The sequence below is a fragment of the Ctenocephalides felis genome, unplaced genomic scaffold (genome assembly GCF_003426905.1).
Source record: "Ctenocephalides felis isolate EL2017-DRISC unplaced genomic scaffold, ASM342690v1 CF-g0.4_SCAFFOLD_01886, whole genome shotgun sequence".
Taxonomy (NCBI): Eukaryota; Metazoa; Arthropoda; class Insecta; order Siphonaptera; family Pulicidae; genus Ctenocephalides; species Ctenocephalides felis.
This window is the reverse complement of record NW_020538040.1, coordinates 95,630,981-95,656,904: the sequence shown is the minus strand read 5'-3', so window position 1 is coordinate 95,656,904 and position 25,924 is coordinate 95,630,981. Positions and strand designations below refer to the sequence as shown.

General features: G+C 28.8%; 1 protein-coding gene across 2 annotated transcripts in view; it reads right to left on the bottom strand.

The window, feature by feature from the left end:
• The window catches only part of LOC113378428 (gamma-aminobutyric acid receptor subunit beta), a 168,176-nt gene that overhangs the window by 35,342 nt on the left and 106,910 nt on the right, over positions 1-25,924 (bottom strand). The window contains exon 2 of one of the 2 annotated variants that reach the window (XM_026618958.1): positions 5,900-5,997. In XM_026618958.1, the coding sequence (XP_026474743.1) occupies positions 5,900-5,997 (98 nt within the window). Of the gene's footprint in view, positions 1-5,899; positions 5,998-25,924 lie in introns of those variants that run through there. The other variant, XM_026618959.1, reaches the window with a different exon arrangement.

The window sequence follows — 25,924 nt, the reverse complement described above, 5'->3', positions numbered from 1 at the left end:
TTTTGGCCCAAGTCTTAATTGCGTCGACATCGGCAGCCGCAATGATGCGTCGCGCGAGATATTGCCGATTGAATTGCGCATTTCGCTAGGCAGACGAAGCACATAATCGCAAATACACACACATACCCACAAATATATATATATATATATATATATATATATATATATTCTTGCATACATTAATTCGAATCGGTTGAAGACATATAACAACAAAATAAAAAGTAGTAAGTTTCAGACAGTATTGGGTGGGCGACATATGTTTTCCAATGTATTTTTACTGTTAAACACGAATTTGAAGTCAAAGGTTGGAGTTAAACTGCAATAATACGGAAAAATATAAATTGACAAAATCTCCGGTCTGCGAATTTTTCTACATGATAATTCAAATCTTGCAACTTTTGTAGTGTCTGGCCTTCTCTCTTTAAATGTTTTGTGCAACTGTAACCAGAATTCAAATTGAAATCTGAATTATTTTCGATATTCAAAAAAAAAAAAAAATTGATGTGAATTTTTTTTTCTCATAAGCAGTTATTTCGTCAACACAAGTAGAAAGTTTTTTGAATCATTCAAACCGGATGCTTATTTCTCTCATGAACTGCCATTTTTTGTACATTTAGCTCTGTATCTTCTAAACGGCTGGACCTGCTTTTGCCAAAAACTAATCACCTCTTTTCCCAATCATTACAAATTGAATGTTTTTTAGATCATTCAAATCGAATGCTTCGTTCTCCCAAAGACTCGATTTCTATTTTCTGCACTCTTTGCTCTTTATCTCCGTAACGGCTGGACCTGCCTTTGCCGAAAAACTAATCAGCACATCGCCCTATCATAGAAAACGTGAACGAAAAAATGCGGACACACAAAACACACACACACACAAATTCATTTTTTCTGGGAAATGCCAAAATGTTCAGAAACCTTCAGAACGTAGAGAAATGCAAAAATTTTCATTTTCGATTTTCGGCCCATTACTATAACTACCCTACGAGAAGTTAAAAAATAAATTAACTTAGAATTAGAAAAAGCTATATAACAATAGATAAATCAAATAAATAGTTATTACAACTCTGTTGACGAATGTTTCTGCTAAATATCAGATTAAGATTATATACGGTGTTTTTTTTTTCAAAAATTAATAATAAGACATTGGAATGGCTGTCTCAATTTACTCCGACTATGGGGTAAACAGGACCAGGTTACAAATTTTTGAAAAACAGCAGAAAAACCACAATTCTAAAATGATGAATTAGCTGGGATTTTCACTGAACATAGTCAGATATTTGTTTGTTTGATACGTGTTATTTGTTGTTATATAATTGGTTTAGTTTTCACAATATAATTGTTACATACACACACGCACGCACACACACACACACACACACACACACACACATATATATATATATATATATATATATATATATATAAGGTAAAAATGGAGAGATTAATGTATTAATTTTTTTTCGACTCATTTTTAATAACGAATGAATTGTTTTCTTCTAATTAGAGATAGATATGAAAAATATCATCAAAATAGTCAAAATAAAATGTTAAAAAAATAGTCCTTTATTTGATACATTGATATGAATGGAACACAGCAAACCAACTCAGTGATAGACCTGCGAAACTAATCAAGACTAACTGTATGAATTAACATGTTTACCTCTCAAGTTTAAATTGATGTCAGTTCTGGTGTTTAGATTTGAATTGGAATTGACGTGAATTTTCATGTTTACACTCGATGTACGATTACTGCGCGGTCCCAAAACAACAAACCAAACCTCATTCGGGGCTGCGAACGGCTCACTTTAGTTTAACGCGAGGACGTGAAATCATCCACAACTTAATTCTCTCGCAATATAAGTCTCTACTCGTTTTATAAAACTGCGTCGTTTGTTTATGTCCCTTGCTAGTTCTTTGTCGCGCTAACTGAGAGACGCAGTTTAAAAGTGCTCTACATTTTACGGCCCTCGACGGCGTATGGAGCAGGGAATGTTATTAACTGCGGAGCGGGCGAATAAAAACAGCAGACTACGTCATGTTTACGGCCGTGTTTAGTGCAGATACAACGACTTTTTAGTAATCTCATTGTTGGAGACAGAAAACCAGCGATCGCAAGACTTACGTCAGTTTGGAAGTAACGTGTACAATTTTATATTGGAAAAGTCAATATTGCCGGTTTGGTTATTTTTGAATTGGTTCTTTGTCTCAAATACAATTAGGATTGCCTTTCCAGAGTGATGATTTTGATGATCAACCTGTCAGCAGTTCATTTATATTAACTGTTTTATTATTAATATGTATATTACAATTTAATTTTTATAGTCGATGCAATACCTTAATTTTTATGAAGTACAATAGTTAAATCGACTAGAAAAGAATTTGGTGATTTAAGAGTATTCAAGATATAAATTAGAATTGGGAAATCGGCATATGACCGCAAATTTTAGTAAGAAAAATTGAGATTGCCGAAACCAATAATTCCGATTCTGTCGTACAATAATCCAATGTGTTATGGCAAGGCTATGTTACATTCAGTTTTCATACAAAATGCTACTAAATACTGTCAAAATGCCATATGTTTGTTATACGGCCAGGCGTTTTACACATAAAATGCGACTTTACTCATATGCTATCAAGCCATATCTTGAAGATTCGGTTATGATAACATCGTTTTTTTGACATTTGTGCGTTTTCTAGGTTAGATTTTCTATCTAAATAGCAACCAAATAGGATTTTGACAGTTTTTAATACCACCTTAGGGATTGTTCAAGTATTACGTAAGCAGATTTAGTACAATTATTTACCCCCTCGCCCTCCCCCTTTGTCAGCAAAAGTAAGCAAAGCTAACACCAAAATGTCACATAAATAAGCAAATCAATAATTCCCCCGCCCCCTTATAGTGCTTACGTAATACTTGAACGGCCTCTTATATGGCAAAACATTGCTATAACATTGGTCTATCTTACGGCAGAATCGGCCCCTAAGTATTTGATTATGATTTGCGATGACATATTTTTTGTTTAAGTTCTTCACGCTCTAATGTTACTTCTTGGAATGTTATTCTTTTAATTTTTTACTAAATTTGCTTTCCAAGATATAAAATTTATGTATATTTTCATTGTTAAATGAATAAAATCGATGTTTTATTTTTGAAGTCTATATAAAATACATTTCACTTTATAATTACATCGACTATGAATGTAGTGACGTGAAGAGAACATATTTCAGAAACTTAGGCTGTTAATGTGTAAAAAAGTAAAAATTTTGTTCAAATATTCAATAAAATAATTAAAAATTATATATATATATATATATATATATTTATATATATATACTTATATATTAAGTGAAAATAAACTGGCGACTATCTCAAGCGTTTACCCGCATTCATATTGAAATATATTTTACTCACTGTTACACATATACTATAAACCGCGTATGGAATGTTTTATCTCTGGCATTATTTTTCATTTGATATCTGCCACAAGCACCCTCACCGAACACAAAAGTTATCACTCACTATAAAAAATAATCCTTATAAATGACGCAGGTCTAACGGTCGCTGGCGCTCCATCTAGTAGTCTGTCACTATTTTGCTATTAGGTTGTAAGACTCCGATCGAGTTTTTCTTATATTCGTTTAACATACATTGTATTTACATAATCCAGATGCGCAGATAATAACAACATATCCAGGTTAATTGAAATATATTTTAGTGTCACGTTTATAAAACTCCATTATATGTAAAATTCAACATGGACAGCGATGCGAGTTGCATGGTTTTCTGAGCGGGAACAAAGAAAAAATATCCAGCCGCTATAGTACGAATATTATTCTGAAACCAAGGATATTTAAAAAAAATATTATTTTATGCACAGCATTTTAAGTTGAAGAAAAACGAGTCGTAATAAAGAGAACGGAATTTTTAATTACATGAAAATAAAATAGCGCATTCAACGCGGTGTACCATTGTAAGGGATTTGAATAATTAACATGGCTAAGAAAACTTTAGGAGATGCATATATATATATATATATATATATATATATATATATATATGAGTGTGTTCTTGAGGGCGATACATCAAACAAAGAAAAGCCAAAGATTTATAAAATAATCTTTATTTCAGAAATAAAGATTATTTTATAAATCTTTGGCTTTTCTTTGTTTGATGTATCGCCCTCAAGAACTCACTCATATATTTCAACATCAAAATTAACTACTAAATCATATATATATATATATATATATATATATATATATATATATAGGAGCTAAACTGACAGGGGTAACTAGTAACATACGTTTTTTAATAGGATCTCAAACTATATTAAAATATTTTTTTTATCGATTGTATATGCAAACCGCCCTGAATAATAATGAAATAGCTACTGTCCCGCAGGCCAACGCAATTAACAAAACTGTGCAGGCCCGTCGTTTTTGACACATATTATGTGTTTTAATCATAAATTTATTTAGAACAATTAAAATTGACCTAAAATTCATGCCTCTATACTAGAACACATCCCTTAAATAAACAAAGAGAGCGATTGTTAAAAAAATATCCTACTTATTGATTTTAGCTATCGTTTAAAACTTCTATATTTTCTATTTAAATTGATAAGACTATGCGTGTAGCTCGTTAATATTGTTTTTGAACATTCCTTTATAATATTTTATAATGATTAAGTAATGCATTTTTGTCTCTAAATCAAATCAAATGACTTTAGTTGAAACCAATATATATATATATATATATATATATATATATATATATTACGATACGATCGCTATTGTATATATAATTTTGCTCAATATGCAGTTTGCAGTATATGCAAAGTTTCTGTAATTATATCAAATCAATTTAAATTGGAAACAGAGCGCACTGTTAAATTGAATTCTTAGTTTGGTTTAAGTATTTCCGAATAAGATGTAGGTTAAATCTTTAACTATGAGCTAATTAGCATAAAATTAGAGCAAGCGACGTTGTAATTTAAATTAGAAAATCGCTTCGTTAAACTTTCGCGACGGTGCAACTTTAGTTTGAGAAAAGGCTAAATTAGTAATTTCGTAAGAAAATATACATAGCCTTATTAGAATACAATGGGTAGCGTGCAAATAACTTAAGAAGCTGTAAGATAATTGAATTATTTAAGAGATTTTGATATACTTACATATACGAATAATAAAAGACACAGAAGGAGGAACTAATTTTAGAACAATTAATTTAATAACAATCACTATTCTTTCACAAACAAAAAATCTACTAACAATTCTTATAAGACAGTTTGTTCTGAGGAAGGACGGATTAGTGTTTTATCAAAATATTGCGGATGTTATTTTTGTTAGTTTTTATTATAAAATTATAGTTACCATGATTTTGCAAAACTTTGGTAATTATACTAGTACTTATATTATATTTAATGTTATAAATTATATTGAACTAGTACTTATATTTGATGTTAATAAAGTAAACTTTCATCGAACATCAGGAATTATCAAAACTAACAGGTTTTACATTCGTACAATTTTCTATTTTGCAATCTGTTCCTTATGAGTCCGCGACATGCATCAAACCTAAATATCAATCAATAGGCTTCTACGTATATGAAGAAACCGATTTTTTTTTATATTGTTCTACAGCAATCAGAACTCTTACTAGAAACCGAATATACTAATATTTGGTATTTTGTATGTCGTGTAAAATTATCACAGGAATCATTATATAAAAATTGTTTTATTATTTTCTTTGTCCAATCAACGCAATGCAACTCGCAACGCATCCATTTTTCATTTCCTGGGTAGTGTTTGGAATTTTGTCAACTTTAGTAGGGTTAGTAAATTAATAGTTTTTTTATAAGTAAATATTTAAACCCATTTTTTCTCTGAAACTCACCTCCATAATTCGGTCTTACTCTTTTGTCGTAGCTGACGCTGAAGTTATCCAAGATGGCAGAAATGTTGACGTCGCCGTACATACTGCCGCCCCCCGTCCTGTAAACGAAAAAATTGATTGACGTTATTATTTTGAACTTAATTCAATATTTTACATTAGCTTTCAAAATTATAAATGATTCTAAATACACCACTGAAATGCTTTTGCGTTCAAACTTTTTAAGTTCGGAAAGTGGTTTTATGTACAATGCTTAATTTTATAAGATATAGGGGAGATTGGGTACGGTTGTGTCAGGTTACAATAGTGACAATCGTCATAACAGCTAAACTATTCTGATTTTGAGATAGAGTCCAGAAGGAAAAAAGTGAAGTATGTTTTTCCGAACAAGTTTCCCATTATTACCGAATTGCTTTTTAAGAACCAAAAGTAAGTTTGTTGGATTTTTTTTAATAATAACTGTTATATGTATATACACATAGATCACTTTATTTGTTATTTTGCTGTAAGTTGAACATTAGTAATTAATTGGCAGTAATTAGTTTGGTTATATGTGACATGTATATGGGTGGAATTTAAACAGATGAAGAGAAATGTAACTTAACTAAAAGACAAAATACGAAAGATAAAAGGAAAAGAAAAATCAATAAATGAAAACAAAAAATTTCACAAAGATTTCTTGATTACAAAATTATGTTTTGTTATATATTATTATATTATATTCATAAGCCTGGTTTAAAATTTGTTATGACACTCGCCCTTTTCTTGTATAAATTGATTTTATGACTTATCCATCGTATTTAAGGACAGTATTTCGTAGACAGATGCTTAAATTACTATTTTATTTACTTATCTCCCAGGTAAATTAACAAAATTATTGCTGATCAAAAAAGTGGCACAACTAATTCCAGGTCTTCTTACTATATTTTTGTTTAGAATAAACTGGATGTGAAAAAGAAAAATATTATGGAATTCTGATTTGGATGTTTCGCTTTTTTCGATTTAATACTTTGCCGAGTGAGAAGTTAGTGTTAGGAACTTCGATTCTTCTTATAAATATTTATGGGCTTCGTATTGTCTTTATAATACGATGAGATGTTTTTTTTTTAATCAATAATTTGAATAATATTATTTAATAACTAAATACAAGAAGTCAGGTAAATGATTTTCAATTAGATTCAAAATGAATGCATATTTTAATAATTTTACATTCAAATAGTAAGACAGATATTAAGAAAGAAACATTCACGCTAAAATTATTCATAAAAAAATTATGTGGATACAATAATTATCAAATAATAAAGATACTGTTGAGATATTTTGCACAATTTATGCCTTGTGTATGCAAAGGATACGAATACATTATCGTATATTTGGTTGAAGAAATACTTTAACTTCTACAATAAAAATAGGACATTATTAAGATTTTTTAATGAATCTATAATAGTTTATTATTTGATGGTGTGTAAGTTTCTTCAATATTAATGTTGCTGGTTTAAAGTAGTGATGATGGATACCCACAAAAATTAGAAAGTTACCTGAAATAATATTATAATTTTCTATAAAATGACAGATAAAAGATGTCCTATAAGGTTTGAAATTATTAAAAAAAATTACAAATGATTTTCTGATTTTTAGCATTTTTGGTACGAGCGTCACCTATGGGCGACATCCAGCGTGTCGACTTTTGTTCCAATATTTATCACCCTTGGTTAAGTTATTAAAAATTCTAATTTCTTGTTGTGGTTCTTAGTTTTTCAGACGCGTAGTTTTTAAATTTTAAATATATTTTTATTGATGGTTGGATAATTTCAAAATATTTTGTGTAACAAACACTTAGGCGGTCTGTTGGGTAGTACAGCAATATCACTCTTATGGAAAACTCCGCAATAGCAAAAGGGTTAATATAACATTATAGAAACAATCGATATTCATAGAGCTGAACAAATATTATGCTAAATTATAAATATATGTAACAAAAGTCAGAATAATATGTATACAATAAAATTTAATACGATTGTACGATTTTCGCTCAACCTTTCATATTTCCATTTATTAAAATAACACTGTATTCATTTATACATCGTGCCTGAAATCGACCTTTGCCATTTGACTTGGAGTTAATGACCAAAAAGAGCAAAAGTTCTCATAGTCCGATGACATATATGATACATTTGCAACAGATACATGCAAATCGAAAGGGAAATATGCAAGAGCGAAACTCAATATTTTGCGCCAGTGATGTTCATGAAGGATGATAAGTACGTGCTGTCGTGCTATATGAAAGGATATCTGATGACACATGCACGGATGCTTTACTCCAAAGGCATTCAAAATATGATGGATAATTATGATAGAGTATTCGAATATTATATTGCGAATACGCTTCATAATCAGCATATAGAGGAAAAGACCAGAAAGCACCCTAGTTCTGTACGAACGAAGTAAAATTAAGCAAAAGTGCGGATCAATTGATTTTGTACTAATACCTATTTATTAAAATATAAAATTTCTCTTATCACATAATGAAGTAACTTTTATGTGCTCAGTTTTGCCATAGAACTGTTACTTATTCCTAATAAAAAAATATAACGACCTATACAAGCAAGTGTGAATAAATTATTTTACTTAAAACATATATTTAGTTTTTAAAATATAATTTTTTTTATGATATAATTTTTTATATGTAAATAAAATCTATTCGCTTTTCATGCTCTTATTACTTACATTTATGGGGTTAAAACGTTAAAGTTATGGGGTAAAATATAAATTTTATTTGTGCATTTTTCACAGAAATAACACTGTATATAACCTTGATCTGGTATTTTGTCAGGAATATTTATCAGCAGAGTTGAAATAATAACTTCTATTTTGTAAAATTGCTTTTTTTAACTTAGTTTACTTTTTTATTTACTATTTTTTATTGCCGGGGTAAATGTTTAGTTGGTTCCTTTTACCCCACCCGACGTGTAATATATTAATAATATTAATTACGTATATTTAAAAATTATATCAAGGTCTCGTGAACAAAACAATGCTTACGACCAAAAAAAACTACTAACAAAAGAAAATACTTTTGTTATGGATTTTCAATCATCGCCGTTTATCACCTAATAGCGACGTTGCTTGATTTAAGGCGATGGCTGATTATACATCATTTTTCCTATACTTTCAAATATTGTTGTTTAAAAAATCATAATTTTACTTGCTTCTCAGATATCGGTGGTGGACCTTTTCACCCGCGGATCTTTTCAACCTCTATTTATTCTATATCTTTACCAATATGATTGGGAAGTCCTATAAGTGCGAATAGCTTGTTTTTACCAATTGTAGGTGTACTTCAAAAATTATTTTATTATAATTTTAGTTTTCACATATTTATTGAGAGAAATTTAAATGATATTGCTCATTATTTTCTTAAATTTCAATAAATAGAGTAAAATTAATTTATCTTCTTTTTTAATTTATCTATTTTTTTACTCTATGACGACTTATTTTAGTTTATTATCTCATTACATTTTACTTAAAATAATATTTCAAATTTGTTGTGCCTCAAGATACTACGAAACGTCGCAGACAGTCGGACAATAAAAAGAAAATCGATATTTGCTCAGAAATCTAAGTGAATGTATATTGACAACACTTTACTGATTTATTTATTTCCTTAATTTTAGATTACATTTAATAATATGAAATAGAACTCTCTCGAAATATTAATTTAAAGTTTCAAAACGAAATCCACAGGAATTTAACTGAAGCACGAGTAATGCTAATTATAACTCTGCAACTATTTTATTAGTATTTAAATATAATTTGCTATCGTTCTCTTTGAGGAACATGAAACAATAAGAAATGAATTCAACTTCGTAATTGTACTGCGCTCTTATCAATCTCAAAACGAACTTAATTTAAACGCATTTCTCTATGAATAGAATTTAAAGCTATAACAAGTGACTTCGGAATTAAATAAAATTGAACAAGTTTTATGTAGCTGTGTTTTATCATAAATGTTAAAACTATAAATAGATTATTCTATTATTTTATTTTTATTTCTCAGAAAACTATTTATGGAAGAACTGAAAAATTATAATTTCATTGGCCTTAATATTTATTTTTATTTTTATTCACAGCTTATAAGATCATACGATCTATGTAGGATAAATTGAAAATAGTAGTTTTTTGAAATCAACCTTTTACGGTTTTTAATAAAGAGAAGAATAAAAATTCTCCTATAAATGAATGCCACCAAAATATTATGCAAAGACTAAATTTTTACGATCGTGATGTTTTTTCTGCAAGGGTAAATATATGTAGAACAATGCAGCCCAAGTCAAAATGAAATAAATATTAATATTAATATTTAACAGTTATTAAACAAGTAAATGACATTATATATTAGACCATAACATCATCACCTAGGCTTATATATATATATATATATACATATATATATATATATATATATATATATATATATATATATATATGAAGCAAATACTCATACTCAGTATGTAAAATTTGTATTCACTGCCTTATTAAATAAAACTTTTGTGGCCAATATATTCTTACTCATACGGAACCTTGGATAAACCTTGCAGGTTGAAATAGTTTTTTAATTAATATATCTGATTATATTTTTGCAAAATAAAGATGGGCAGTTGCTGTAACTATTTCTCTACTAAACTAAGTATTTATCCTCAAGTATTGTTCATCATTTAACAATTAACAATTGTTTAGAAAAAGTCTTACAAGTTTAAAAAACGTCTACCAAGGCAAGTGGTAACGGAAAACGGACAATAATTTATTCCTTACTTACTTGAGAAGAAAATTGATTCGTTTCTAAGTAATTCTATTCATAAATCAACGCAAACTATAAATAATACAGATGAAAAATATAATGTTTTCTATAACATAATTTTGTATCATGAATCAACGTAAACTGTAATTATCATAATACAAATAAATGATACAGTGTCTCTTGTAACACAATTTGCATTTGCCCACATTTTACAAACTATGAATTCCACCCAATCATCTTTTGTATATAATTCTTGTAAGTTACAACTAGCTCCAAGGTTTTCTTTCAACTATCCCAAAATGTAACTTCTTAAATTAATCAAGATAACTATTTGAACAGTTTAGTAATCACAAAAAATGTTACGCATGAAAGATTGATAAATTTTAAACGAAATAAGGTATATAAAACTTGAAGCTAGTCAATAATAATAACTCGAACCGAAATTTTATGATAAATGAATTTTATATCACAAATACGGATTTACCAATTCTGTTTATTGCGTCGGCCTGCGGGACATTAGTTGTGACAGTATTATTTAGGACGGTATACATGTCCAATCCAGACAAAAAAATATTTTAATATTTTCTAGGATCCTACGGAAAAGCGCCTGTTACTAGTTACCCACGTTACATATACTTCTGCTACTCAATTGTGTAAATTAATAAGACGTATATATATAAATGTGATATTGAAAGAAATGATTGTAAATTAATTAATTTTTTTAAACAATTTAAGTACATTCTTTATCACATAAGCATGGCTTTGAGATAAGCATTATTAACTTCCCGTAGAGTAGTTATAGTAATGGGCTGAAAATCGAAAATGAAAATTTTTGCATTTCTCGAGGTTTTGAAGGTTTCTGAACATTTTGGCATACCTCAGAAAAAATGGATGTGTGATTCAATTTACAATAATTGGGAGAAAAGGTGATTAGTTTTTATCAAAGGCAGATCCAGTCATTTCGAAGATACAGAGTTAAATGTGCAAAAAATGGCTGTTTTTGAGAGAACTAACCGTCCGATTTGAATTATTCAAAGAACTTTCTGCTTGTTTCAACAAAATAATTGCTATTGGAAAAAAATTTCTTGTTCCTAATTTTTTTTTTAAGATAAAAATTGTTTTTGTATATCGAAAATAATTCAGATTTTAATTTTAATTCTGTTCTAATATACTTTAAACAAATAATTTCAACTTTGCAATTCAGTTTATATAATTCTTATAAATATTAGACAATGTTACAATATTTATAAAAATCTATATGAGGTCATTCAATATTTCTCGATCATTTCATTACGGTACGGAGAGTTCCAGCAATTTGCCTTAAGGCACGTGGCCATACACCACTAGTTTAATCTCGCTTTTGAGATAATCTACGACAAAAAGAGTTTTCAATTACACATATAATGTTTTTATTCTTGTATATACCTTTAACTCCAATAAAAATGTACATGCATCAATCAAAATCTTCGCTCTTTCCCTAATCGGCCCTTATACTGATCAAAAAAAAAACTTTATGGCACCTATCATAAATGATTCAAAAATAAAATATCACCCATGGCTTCTCATCTTTTATCTTAACTTCTATTGTAATAATGATTGATTTCATTTTCGATATGAAAATATTGCTTGTAAAGGAGCCATTGACATAACTGTCATACTCGTTCATCGATATTCTCCGGGGACGACGGAGTCCGGGTGCCGTCGGTGCGCGCGGGCGGCGGCCGCGGTATGCGATACGTGAGGACGTTAATAAATGAAGCTGAAAAATTGCTCGGCAGATGCTCCACGTTCGTTCGCGTTGATTTGTAGTGAAAACGAGCCGACTGACTTTTCACACTGGGACGTTGTAATGGAAACATTAACAATATGCTTTGCCGCCGGAAAATCCATACAGAGGGAAGTATGATTTTTTAATGCGCGTTTGCTTAAAACATAAATGGTGCGAACGGTGCTATTGACGAAAGCTTTTGAAGAATATATAGGATATTTACTGTACACTAATATGCTTGGACTGTTTATTTTGTGTATGTTATTATATGATAACGACATGGATTTTTATATCTATTATAATTACTTAGAGTTAAATGATCAATAACCCTTTCCACTCGCGAATTGCGAGATTTATATGAAATTTTCCGCCGGAGCGGCGGATTTCGAGTGGAAAGAGTTAACATTTATATTATCGCTATAAGGAGCTAAACGGCAATATTTGAAAATCCATAACAAAAGTTTGTTGTTGTTAGTTCTTTTAGTTGTGAGCACTGTTGTTTAGTTGACGAAAAATTAATATAATTTTTAAGTAAACGTTATTTAATTGATTTTTAAGTTAATATTATAATAAGATTATTAATTTCAAGTTAGAATCAACACTTTATTATATAACTTCTATAAAAGCTAACATGTGGATGGGGTAAAAAGTATGAACGTTTACCCTGGCTAAGGTGTAAAGAATGAATTGCAGTAAATAAAAAAGTAAATTAAGTTAAAAAAAGCAACAGTGAGAGAGGTAAATTAAATAAATAGCTTTTCCAACTCTACTGAAGAATATTTTGACAAATTACCAGATCAAGGTTATATACAGTATAATCTATTATAATCTTATATTTTGGATTGATAAAATTATTAATGAAACATTAGACCTGTTTGCCCCCTGGCCGTCCCATTTTACCTATTAAATTTTAAAATTTCTTCGAAAGTATTAATGAAACATTAGACCTATTTGCCCCCTGGCCGTCCCATTTTACCGTGCCTATGGGGTAAGAACGACCAGGTGACAAATATTTGGAAAATAGCGAAAAAACACATTTTTACAATGATTATTTACCTAGGAGTTTTACTGAACATAATAAGATAGTTGTTCATTTGATATGTGTTATTTGTTGCGATATAATTGGTTTCGTTTTCACATTATAATTGCTCAAAGTCGAATTCGATCTTTTGCCTTGTCCTATCCTATAGCAAAAATGCATAGATAATTTTCACAAATATGTGTGAAAAAATTCATTTGTAACAAGTAAAAAATTGTTGGCTATTAATTTTGTTATACTAATAGAGTTGTTCAAAGAATCCTTTCATAAAAATGTTCAAAAGCGTTTTAAATAAATGCTATACAAGATAAAAATGCCCTGATAGATGCTTTAAAGTAATAAAATTATTTATTTTGATTTATTAATATTTAATATTATAAATATCGTGGCGGCTAAAATATTTTGCATAAGGGCTTATAAAACTATATATATTTTTGGGCATTCAGTTTAACAATTAATTATTACATCATATTTATAATGTTAAATAAATTTCTAATATAATCTATTGGAAGAAAAAATTAAATAAAATCGTTTCTAAAATTAAAATCAAGAATTGATATTGGATGTTGTTAATGGAGCTAATACTGGATAATATAAAGAAACTTCAATTGTTAATAATTTTTTTAGAAGGGTAAGCAATGAGATCATTAGCAAGTTTTATTCACTTTATGATTTTATTTTTATTTTATTTTCTTCTGATCTTTTTTAATCACGAATGCATCAAATAAGGACTTACTATTTTAAATAAAAACCTTTCCAAGTAACGTTATTTATAATTAAATTATTCTTAACCTGATTTATTATTTATATTATAATTATTATTATTTATTTTTATTATACTTTTGATGGTCGTTTTTGCAACGCCTGGTACTAAATATTACATGAGATCAAATCTTTCTAATGGTGAATAAAAATAATTATTAACGACCAATACAATTGTATACATGGTATATTAGTAATTTCATCCATTCATCAATTTGACATTTTCAACTACACCTGAAACAATTTAGTAGGTAAAAAGCTTCTCAGACGTCGGTATTAATAATTGCTCATTGTAATCATAGAGAATGATTAAATATCGGTTCGTATGATTAAATATTATTCTTGAGAAGGTTTATCCCAGTGACCCCATTGCAATAAGAAACTGCTAATGTAGTAAAATCATATCTTTTTTGCCCGTCGGTATGTTGCCATGTACATGACCTGTCAGTTGGTGACGTCTATTGTTCGCAAAGACGGGGCCGACCGTTTGCATCGTGTCTCGAGGAGTATTTTGTGTCAACAATAGTTACAGCCCAGAGAACAAGTTTCATCGAAATTGGAGTAAAGTTCTTGGCTAAATTTTCTCGACCGCTTCAAGTAGGGATGTGAATAGGTCTGATATTCCCATCTACGAAAGTCTCTCGAGATGTGAATACAAACATCGATTATAAATACGATGCTATAACAGTTTTGATGGTGTCGATGTTTTTGTTGTTGCTAGTTATATTAAAAATAAAAAAAGTACTTGTAAATAGTGCTATATGCATCTTTACAATTAAATTAAAAATAATGCTTTCTAAACTTCTGATCTAACAGTCTATTATTTTATTCAAATTTTCGGCGATAGGGATATTCTTATTCAGGCACCATAGATAACAACTGTTAAAAATAGGTAGTACAATTTTCACTCTGGCTCTAAATATTTACCTATCTTTCATGAATATAGTATTTACGCAGTTTACAAGTTTGACTGATTACAAAATTACAGGTTCCAATGCTTGTATTTAACAATTTGTAAAACTAGTGGGATGGTGTCTTAAGGCAAATTGCTGAAACTTCCCGTATTGCTTTAAAATTTTTTAGAAACTTTGAAAAGTATGAGATTTTTTTTAAATTTTGGAATATTTGCAAAAAATAGATTTTTTTTTATAATTAGAATTTTTTGAAAATTTTGAACTTTTTTCAAAGCAATCTATCTGCGTGGCTTTTTTAGAGAAGAAATATCGAAAAAGTCTAACTGAAAAAACATTAGTACGAAACCCATCAAAATGTAAACAAAATGTTCACTTAATAATAAAATCTTTATAAAATATTCGATTATTTGATTTGCATATGTCTAATGATCATTTCTGACCATCAAATGGCTTTTTTGCACCCGATCTCCGAAACTGTTAGTCCTGTCTTTCCAAAAATTTAATCAGTTCTTTATTTTGTCTATACAAGTAATTTTTTTTGAATTATTGCAATTGAACGCTCAGTTCGTTAAGAACTGAATTACAATTTTTGCCATTTTTTGTTCGGAATCTTTGAAACGGCTGAAACTGCCTTGACCAAAATCGTCTTCTTATCAATAGGAATCGATTGTTTTTTGAATCATTCAAATCGGTAAAATCGTATTCTCGAAATCGTCGAAAAAAATTGTATCCGCACACACACACATATTTATTTATTTGATAGCGCTTTAAATGCGTACTTACAGCTTTTATTATTAAATTAGGATGTATTTGCTTCAGAATATTTTTAAAATTGTGTATAAATTTAAGTTTCTCAGAACAAGGCAGCGCGCTTAACATTACGCCATGGAACATCCATTTCTTTAGATACCCATCGATGTAAACTATATGCAAAGTTTCAATTTAATAAAACTTTTATAAAATATTTCATTTGTTCTTCAAAACGCAATTTCAATCTACGTATAAGCTTTTATTAAAATAATATAAGGTACTTGAACCTGATATTTTATCGTTCGAGTTATTATTATAGAATATCGAATTGGTTATGTCATTCGTCTATATAAAGCGGTTCGCTTTATTGCTTTGTAGTACGTCGGTGTTTCACCTTTGACATACAAAACTTGTTTGATATTTTCAATGGTTTAATATTTTTAAACAATAAGTATGTTGCTTTGTGTATTCTGTTACGTTTCCATTACAAAGTATTCGGATCCTTTCGATCGAGGTGTCAAAGAAGACGTAAAGACGAGAATCGTTGACCTTTTATAAAGATTCAACGAGCGAAATAAAAGTAATAACTAAATTGAATAACCGACGATAAAATATAAGTGCTATTTTAAAATTCTTTGATGTTTCAAGCAACAGGAAATAAGTCTGTAGTATAAAAAAGTATTATGCTTTGATCATGAGATTTATTCTAATCGTTCTACTTCTCTATAACGTAAGTAATTTGTTCTATATATTTACATTTCTTTGTATATTTATAGTTTTATTAGTATTTTTATAGATTTATAGTAAATTTGCTTTTATATATAAATTCAATTGTGAGTGAATTTATATAAGACTAGACAATTGTGATTCATAGAGCATGTACGACTTTTAATATTTTTTTTCAAATTCGCTAGCTAGAAGAGCTGATCCGTGGGTATAAAGATCCACCATAGATATCTCAAAAAGCAGTAAAGTTAAATTTTTTTTAACAACAATATTTGAAAGTTAATCGGCTATCACATTGATTCTTACGAGGTCGCTATCGGGAGATAAACGGCAATGTTTGAAAATATATAGCAATATATATTCTTTTGTTGTTAGTTTTTTTTAGTTGTTAGTTAGTTAGTTTAGATTTTAATATAATTTTAAGTTCACATCATTTAAATGTTTATAAGATATTTTGCTATTTTTACGGTAGATTCAACAGTGTTTTTAATATAACCTCTGTAAAAGCTTACATGTGGGGATAAAACGTCTCTATTAATCTGAGCCTTTATTATGGCAAAGGTGTAAATATTAAAAAATAGTAAATAGAAAAGTAAATTAGATTAATCGGCAATTTTACAAGAAATTAGTTAAATAAAAATTTATTCCAACTTTTATGATGATTTGTTTTGATAAAATAGCAGATCAAGGTTATATACTGTGTTATCTCTGTGAAAAATGAATATGACTTATCAAATTTATATTTTGCTTTGATTGAATGATGGTATTTATTAGTAAGTAGTGGTTCTATTTCTCCTGGTTGTGTTATTTTACCCCGCCTATGAAATAAAAAGATATTTTATCCAGATGATATTTTTTTGAAAAACAGCAACAAAACAGAGATAAATTAGTAGAAAGTTTAATTGAACATACGCTGATAGTTCATTGTTTGATAAGCGTTATTTCTTGTATTGTCGTGATATAATCGATTATGATTATGATAGACTTTTGTGCTCCGCCCTACATTATGCGTTTAAAATTTAAAACATTATATGCATAATATTATTATACAAATTATACATTATTATAATCCGTCATTGTTGCATCTTCAAAATCGCGAAAAATTGATAGTGAATTTATTGCACATATCAATTTGTATTTAAATTCAAGAACTTTAAACAAACATTTATTTAGAATTTAGACTGATAATAAACTAATATCTCTGTACATTTAATCATAAGGCACAGGTCCTATTTCTGTCGACCGTAACAATCAAATTAACAAATATCTGTTTTTCAAGTAACAACTTTCTCATTTTAAATCTGGTATACGCATTTTGTATTCCTCAAAGCGCTGCTAATATTATACAGTTTGCTATTCAGCAATATTAGTTTTATAACAAAAAAGACTTGCAATAAGATATTCTCATTCGGGCATCCCGTACTGCGATTCCGCCATAAAATATTGAACGCGGAATATAAGTTTTTCGTTCGGAGCTTGGGACAGTTGTCTATACGAGGCGTTTTGTTATACATTGCTTTTCTCCCGCAAATGTTTTTCCGCGAACAGTTATGAATAGGCATACAAACAGACGCGGGCGAGATGTGTTCGAGATGCGACACGATATTTGAATACATTCTACCTAAGAAAATCATACTTTTTGCCTTATATGTTTATATATTGGTTTGAATGCAAGCCCTCCACGGGTATACTGGAATTGAAATATTATTTATGAGGAGATAGTGTTGAATCTACTTTTTTGTAAACGGTTTGGAGCAAATTGGCATTAGGGCTTCCAATACCGTACAAAAATCTGAATACCGGTATTCGATATTTGAAAAATGAAATTCCGGGATCCCGGTTTTAATACCGGTATTGTCGATGAAAAATTAAATAGTTATATTTTTACTTACTTCAGTTGTTATATTGACATATTAACAAATAATATATGAAATCTAACAAATATTGTGCTGAAATGAGTACATATTATTTATTTATTACATAAGGAGTAGAAGTAGATAGAAACAAAAAAACGTGTCAGTAAAAAATATATATTTTTCTATGTTACATTTTACATTCTACATTTATAATAAGAATTAATTATTTATTAATATATTTAAGAAAAGAATGAATTATAATTCATGGCTAATGTTTTGCTTAATAAAATATGCTCTTAAGAAACATAAACAATCAATTGTTTGATCATCAAGCTTTTTCCGTCTTTCCGATTCTACACTTGTTGGTACAATTGTAATTAAGAAATTATACATATTTTGTAGGTTCGTTCTTTTTATTCCTGTTTTTTCAAAAAAAGTAATTTCATCTTTTATTTTTTGTTCTAGACTTGGAGTTTTTTTTAACACACACACGGGTGAAGTATTTATTTTAATATTTTTTAATTACACACCAACTTAATTAACTTTGGTTTATATACTCACTTATAAATATCATAGGTTCAAATTAAACACAATATTTACACAATATTAAACACACTATTCTTCATATAAACATTTATTTTCCCGCAACTTTAAGATGTTATCTACACGAAATTTACACAACTGCCTACTTAAAGTTACATTTCGGCTTTATATAACATTTTATTTAGTTTAAGGGAATTCCCTTGATTTTGAATATGATCAATAGAGTTTTTTTATATGTGTGAGTGCAAGTCAAGTTATTACCCGTTCGGATTTCTCGGGAATTACTGCGATGTGTGCAATTCATCGATAAAAGATTATTACAATGTTGACTATTCTTATGTTGAATGCAATAGAATTGAGAATATGATTCATTACGTGGTGTGTTTCTACTATATTAGTTATTAATATTAACTAATTATAACAATACCCTTCGCAAATTCTCAAATTGTTGTCAGTGACACGCAATTTAAACAACTGCCGTTCTTACTTATGTAAAATGATTTATGTATAATAAATAAAGAATTATATCTCATCGATTGTATATTATGTTTAAACATTATTGATAGTGAATTCGAAGTAGGAACGAGGCACGTAAACGCATAATAACTTTTGTAAATGAACCCTTTTATTAGCTGGCCGTCACACATAATATATAAACAATCGCTTTATCTTGCCGACACCGCTTGTCGCTTATCTCACTCAGCTGAGTCAAGCACACAATACATAGTTTGGAAACTAAAACTTGATATGTATTTTGCGTAAGTTGAATTTTTGATAGAATACTGGTAATACCGTAATACCGGTATTATTTGCATCAATACCGGTATTGAATACCGGACAAAAATCATCCGGGATCCCGGTTTTCGGGATTACGGAATACCGGTATTGTAAGCCCTAATTGGCATATATAGCGCGAATAATAATATTTCTTAGCAATTCAAATACTCGCGTCTTAAAATGATTTGATAATCCACTGTGGTCAAGATTTGACTAGGGCTTTTTCTATTTAACCCGGGACCCTTTGGGGTAGGGGATATAATAGTATGAGTATAGATACCTGTAACTTATAATAATAAGGGAGACTAGCAAATGTAATGAGAGAAGAAAGTTGTGGAGTGAAGTTCAATATATATCATAAACTAAATAGTGGTTTTATTGCATATCTTATGGTGATGGAATATTTATAATTTACAGTCCGCTTATATCTAATTAGTCACACTGATCCTCACCACACTGTAATAAGTTTTATTGGTGCAACTATAAACAGGGTGGCCAAGAACTCGGTCATTTCTAGGTTTTTATCTTTTTACTATTGTTTTTATTATGAAGCTGTCAAGTAATTTACAATTTTAGCAATCTCGACCATTTTACAATTCTTACAAGCTTTGCCAATCTCGCCCACAAACTTGAGTACATTCTTTACAAATTAGGGTCTCTTAAAGTAGACCAGTCTTGAAAATTTTGAATTTATAGTTTAACAAAAAATCATAATTTTTGAAAATTTTGAGCGAATGAATCATTGTGTTTGACTGTGGTCCTCGAAAGTTAGTTACAGATACGGATGAAAAGTTTAAAAGAAAAAATAAATAAATATCAACTACAACAACCGCAAAATGGTCGCAGCTTCACCAAAGTTTAAACTACCGGGATTAATTTATTTTCTAAGTGTTTTCATGATATTACTGAGACACCCTTTATATATATATATATATATATATATATATATATCTATAGGGAGAGGCACAAAGGTCCAATTTGACTTTGAGCAATTATATTGTAAAAACTAAACCAATTACATCATAAAAAATAACACATATATTAAACAAACAACTATCTAACTAGCTTCCGTAAAACTCTCAGCTAATTTATCATTGTAATCATTGTTTTTCAAAAATTAGTGTCCTGGTGGTTTTTACGGGGGTAAATTTGGGCAAACAGATCCAAAGTTTTATTTTAATTTTTAAGAGATTTTGCAAAATAATAACTACATTATTCAACCAATGCAAAAAAATATATTGATGAATTATAAATTTGAATTATCGAGGCATTAGGTTTCAAGAAAATATTCAATATTTGATAAAAATTCTAATGATGACCATTATTTACTAATTATTTGAAATTAATCGAATTTCTAAAGTTGGTAATTTTTTAGGATTGTTTTCATATAGGTATTAATTTTATTTAATTAAACACACGAAAGATTACAATAAGAAGATGCTTCTACCTGTGGTATTATACTCGGGTCTTTTCCTATTCACTATCATATATACGAATTTTATATAGTATCTATTTATTTGATCAATTGCGGCGCTTCTTTTTTATATAGTTTATAGAGCAAATGCTGAACTTTTAAATTAAAAAATTGTATCAAATCAAATGGCAAAACCTATCAAGTGTTAATGTACATTCTAAGTTTGAAGCATTCTAAGATGAAACTTTCTTATGAACATCCGTTCCATCTGAACTACTTGATATAAATAATTCAGTAATAAATCCAATTATTATAACCTCGTACATATTTTATTTGGCAGAGCATTGTTTTTATACATGTTTTTAAATACTACTATTTTATAAGGTTAATGTGGTAACTAACTAATAGAATATGATATTGTTTGTTTATCTATTCCACCTGTATGCGGCTATGTTGTTTTTTCTCGCAAAACAGGATTATGTCAATATCAATATTCGTTTATCTCCACATCACGGCATCTTTGCATTGAATATTTGGCAAACAGATTCTTTCTTCAAACAGAAACATGTTGCATAAGCCGTTGCACATACACGGCGCTCTATCATTTTGACATCGATTTAATAATCAACATGCTGGGGTAAAAGTTCTATAGTATTAGGATTTATAAATTATTCTGATGTAGTTTAATATTGATAAGATTAAATGTAGGACTTGCTTATCTATCCAAATGTTGTGTCCGGTACTCTTATTTTCTTGCCTCTATATTTAGTTATTTGTGTTCATATATTATTTTAGTTATAATTGTTTGTAGTTTATATACAATAACTCATAGCCGTGATAGTATTTTTAGGAGATACATGAACGTTTCACTTTATCATATTAGATTTTAACTCTTTCGTTACGAATGTTGTCTATGGACGACATCCGCATAACGTGCTTTTATTTTTATTTTATTTAACCAATTTTTATTTAAAACTGTTGCTTCTATATTTAGTTATTTGTGTTCATATATTATTTTAGTTATAATTGTTTGTAGTTTATATACAATAACTCGTAGCCGTGATAGTATTTTTGGGAGATACATGAACGTTTCACTTTATCATATTAGATTTTAACTCTTTCGTTACGAATGTCGTCCATGGACGACATCCGCATAACGTGCTTTTATTTTTATTTTATTTAACCAATTTTTATTTAAAACTGTAAAATAGTAGTTCCACCTGTTACTAGAAAGACGGACGAATTGAATATACCTACATTGCCTGAAAACAGTCAAAATGACTGCGTCGTGAAAAAAATAAATAATGCGTTTAGAAATTTGTTTAAAATTAATTTTTATTATTTCATGTACTATTTACATTTATACAAATCATCTATAAGTGCTAAAAATAAAAAAATAGTTCATCTGAAAAAGAAGTTCATTATTTTTACAATTCATGCAAATATAATTTAAGATGTTTTTATGAATACATTTTCCGCAAACATGTTTGTTGCAACTTTGACACGCATTATTAGTTTTATTATTATTACAAAGTCTTATTTAGCAAAATTTTCTTTTATTTCTATTGGTATTTGCATGATGTCTGTGGGTCATCATTTTCCTTTGATTTTTTTTTTGTTGATGTCGTGTAGTCCGCGGAAAGCTGTTCTGCCAATTCAAACAAAAACTGTTCTCTAAGGATTTGTTTTCTTTGGATTTTTATTCCTGTCGCTTCCTTGTAAAGAATCCAGGCATTTATCGCAGCCAAATCCAAAATATTGAAAAATATTTGCAGAGGTCATCTACTGGATTGGAACTGGATTTCACGGTATATTTTCTTTACCTTTGATCTGCCATGTCTTCTTTGCTGACCATAAATAAGTCAATTTCAATTTTTTTGCCTCATAGGCCCCACGAGCATATAAAATTCTAATAAATGCACGTATTTCTGGTAACGATGTTGTCCAATCGTACTCCGAAATTCGACTGCCCTCTTCTTCTGTGCACTGTTTTATGTGTTTGATAATATAATTATCTATTATCAACGAAAATGCACTGACAAGATCACCTATAATAATTTTCTTTTTTGCATAGCTTGTTGGCCCTTTAACACCCTTGAAGACACAATTAGATGATGACCTTCCTGGAGTACCACCTTCGGCAATTTTTGTCCATACAGTACCATCGACAGCTGTTTCCGTTTCTTGAATTCTTTCATCAGTTTCTGAGCCACCTAGCACCCTCCTGCATACACTGATGGCACTTTCATTTTCATCAATAGTGATCACCTTCATCGCTACCCTCAGAATCAGATGATTCACGTGGAATATAATCCAATTCATCTTCAGATGATTGTGCCCAATTTTCTGCATTTTATTCTATGTCGGAACACTCTTCACTTATGTGTGTTATCTTTTGCAACAATTCACTTCTCTTCGACATTTTATTTATAAGTTCTAAAAAATCAACTGAACAACGCGTTATACTGAAAGTTACTATGTGAAAAAGATCGGTCTAATGTCAATACTTACCATAATTCGGTTATTTCTATGTAACAAATGCATTATGGCTCATTCGAGATGAATTATCGCGAGATAACGATTTGCAATACAATAACAAAGCCGTTTGTTTATGTAAAATTTCTAGAGCAGTCAAAATGACTGTTTTCCGTCCATGCAGGCATAACATGTTAGAATATTGAAAATAAAAGTGAGATAAGGCAAATAATACGATTTATCTACGCATTTACATGTTGTATAAAAAATCACAAAATTTCACGAAGCTGCGACTTCAAATACATAGTTATTTTTATGTTTGAAAATGGAAAACAGTCAAAATGACTGCGTCCGTCTTTCTAGTGTAAAAAAACTAATATAAAAATTAACAATATTTAATTAATTATTTAATTTTTTCAAGTTTCATTTTTATGGCTAAAAATATTTTTTGCTTCTTTCTAATATACCTACACCGATTGTGAGTTCTTCGCAGTAAATTTGAAGACGCAAATTTATAGAGAAAATTTAAAAAATATTTTCATAAAATAATTATCGTTTTATGAATTTGCATGCGATTACAGAGATATTGAAATGGATGCAACTCTAATACACGCTGAAAAGATATAATTCAAATTTAATTATTGTACATTGAATACATTTTAACAATAAGTTCAAAAGAATAACTTCTAAGATAAAATAATGTTTTGTATAAACTTTATTACTTGATAGAAATAATTCGATGCATATAAAAATAGACAAATCTAATTATTATAATTTTTAATATATTTAATTTAGTAGAACATGACTTTTATATACATGTGTATTTAAATAAAAATAGAATAAATAATATTTTTTCGTCTAAAACTGAAAAATAGTAATTTCACCTGTTATTTTAAAATCTCTAAACGAAAATTTACTATTTAATTAATGTTATTTAATTCAATTTTTTTTCAAGTTACATTTTTATGGCTAAAAATATTTTTTTGTCACTTTCTAATATACCTATGGCTAAAAATATTTTTTGTCACTTTCTAATATACCTATACTGAGTTTTTAGCAGAAAATTTGAAGACGCAAGTTTTTAGAGAAAATTTATAAAATATTTTCATAAATGGATTGTTGTTTTCTAAATTTGCATGCGATAACAAAGATATTGAAATAAATTAAACGCAAATACATGCTAGAAAGAAATAATTCAAGTTTAATTATTGTACATTGAATACTATTGATTCTACAAAAGAGTAATATGATCACATTAACTTTTTTATATGATAAGGTGAAATGTATATTTAAGAAAATAACAGTGCATATCTTTTTATTCGAAATGTATATTATGCTGCATTTTATTCCACAAATATATATTTTTTAAATATTGAATAAAAGTTCTATTTAATTTATCACTCAAAATTAGGAAAAATATTTTGCTATTGACTACTTTTTTTATATTTAAATAACGTAAACCAGAATTTAATAATATAATTTTATATTTGAAATGATCTCATGAAATTAATTATTTTAAACCTGCCAAATGTATAACTTGATCATTTCTATTGCACCAAATATAATTCTTTATTTAATTGCAAAAAAATAATTATTTTAAAATAATTTAATTAATTATTGACTATATTTTTAGTTGACTTTATAACATTCAACAGAAATAGTAATTTATAATCACTTACATATTTAGACATTAATCACAAAAGATTCTCGCGTTAGAGTTAATTAAACACTGTTATATAATTATGATAGAATCTTTTTATTATTTTGCCGTTGTTTTTAAAGCTTTGCATTAGTTTTCCAGCGACTTCAATTAATTTACATGAAAAGTGCAGATTCACATGCCATCATATCGCATTTTAATATTAAACAGAAATATCAAGCGTGGACTGAAGCTCAAAAGCTCCGGGCGTCGGCGTCATAAAAAGCTTCATACACATATCAGAATTGTGCACGGACAAAGTTCTCGAAATGTGAATGCGAATGTGTAAGCTGTCAGAATAAAATATGAGGCATTTCATATGTAAATGTAAATGGCTGCTCTCTGAGCTCGAAGTGCTTTCATTGTGTGCTGTTCATGACAAAACATAGAGAATTGTAAGCAAGTCAACAATAAATATTTTAGAATTTTTCATATTTATTTTTCTTAGTGTTCTTATTTAAATTTATGTACGTCCGGAATCGTGGAAATAGTAACACGAAAGCAATC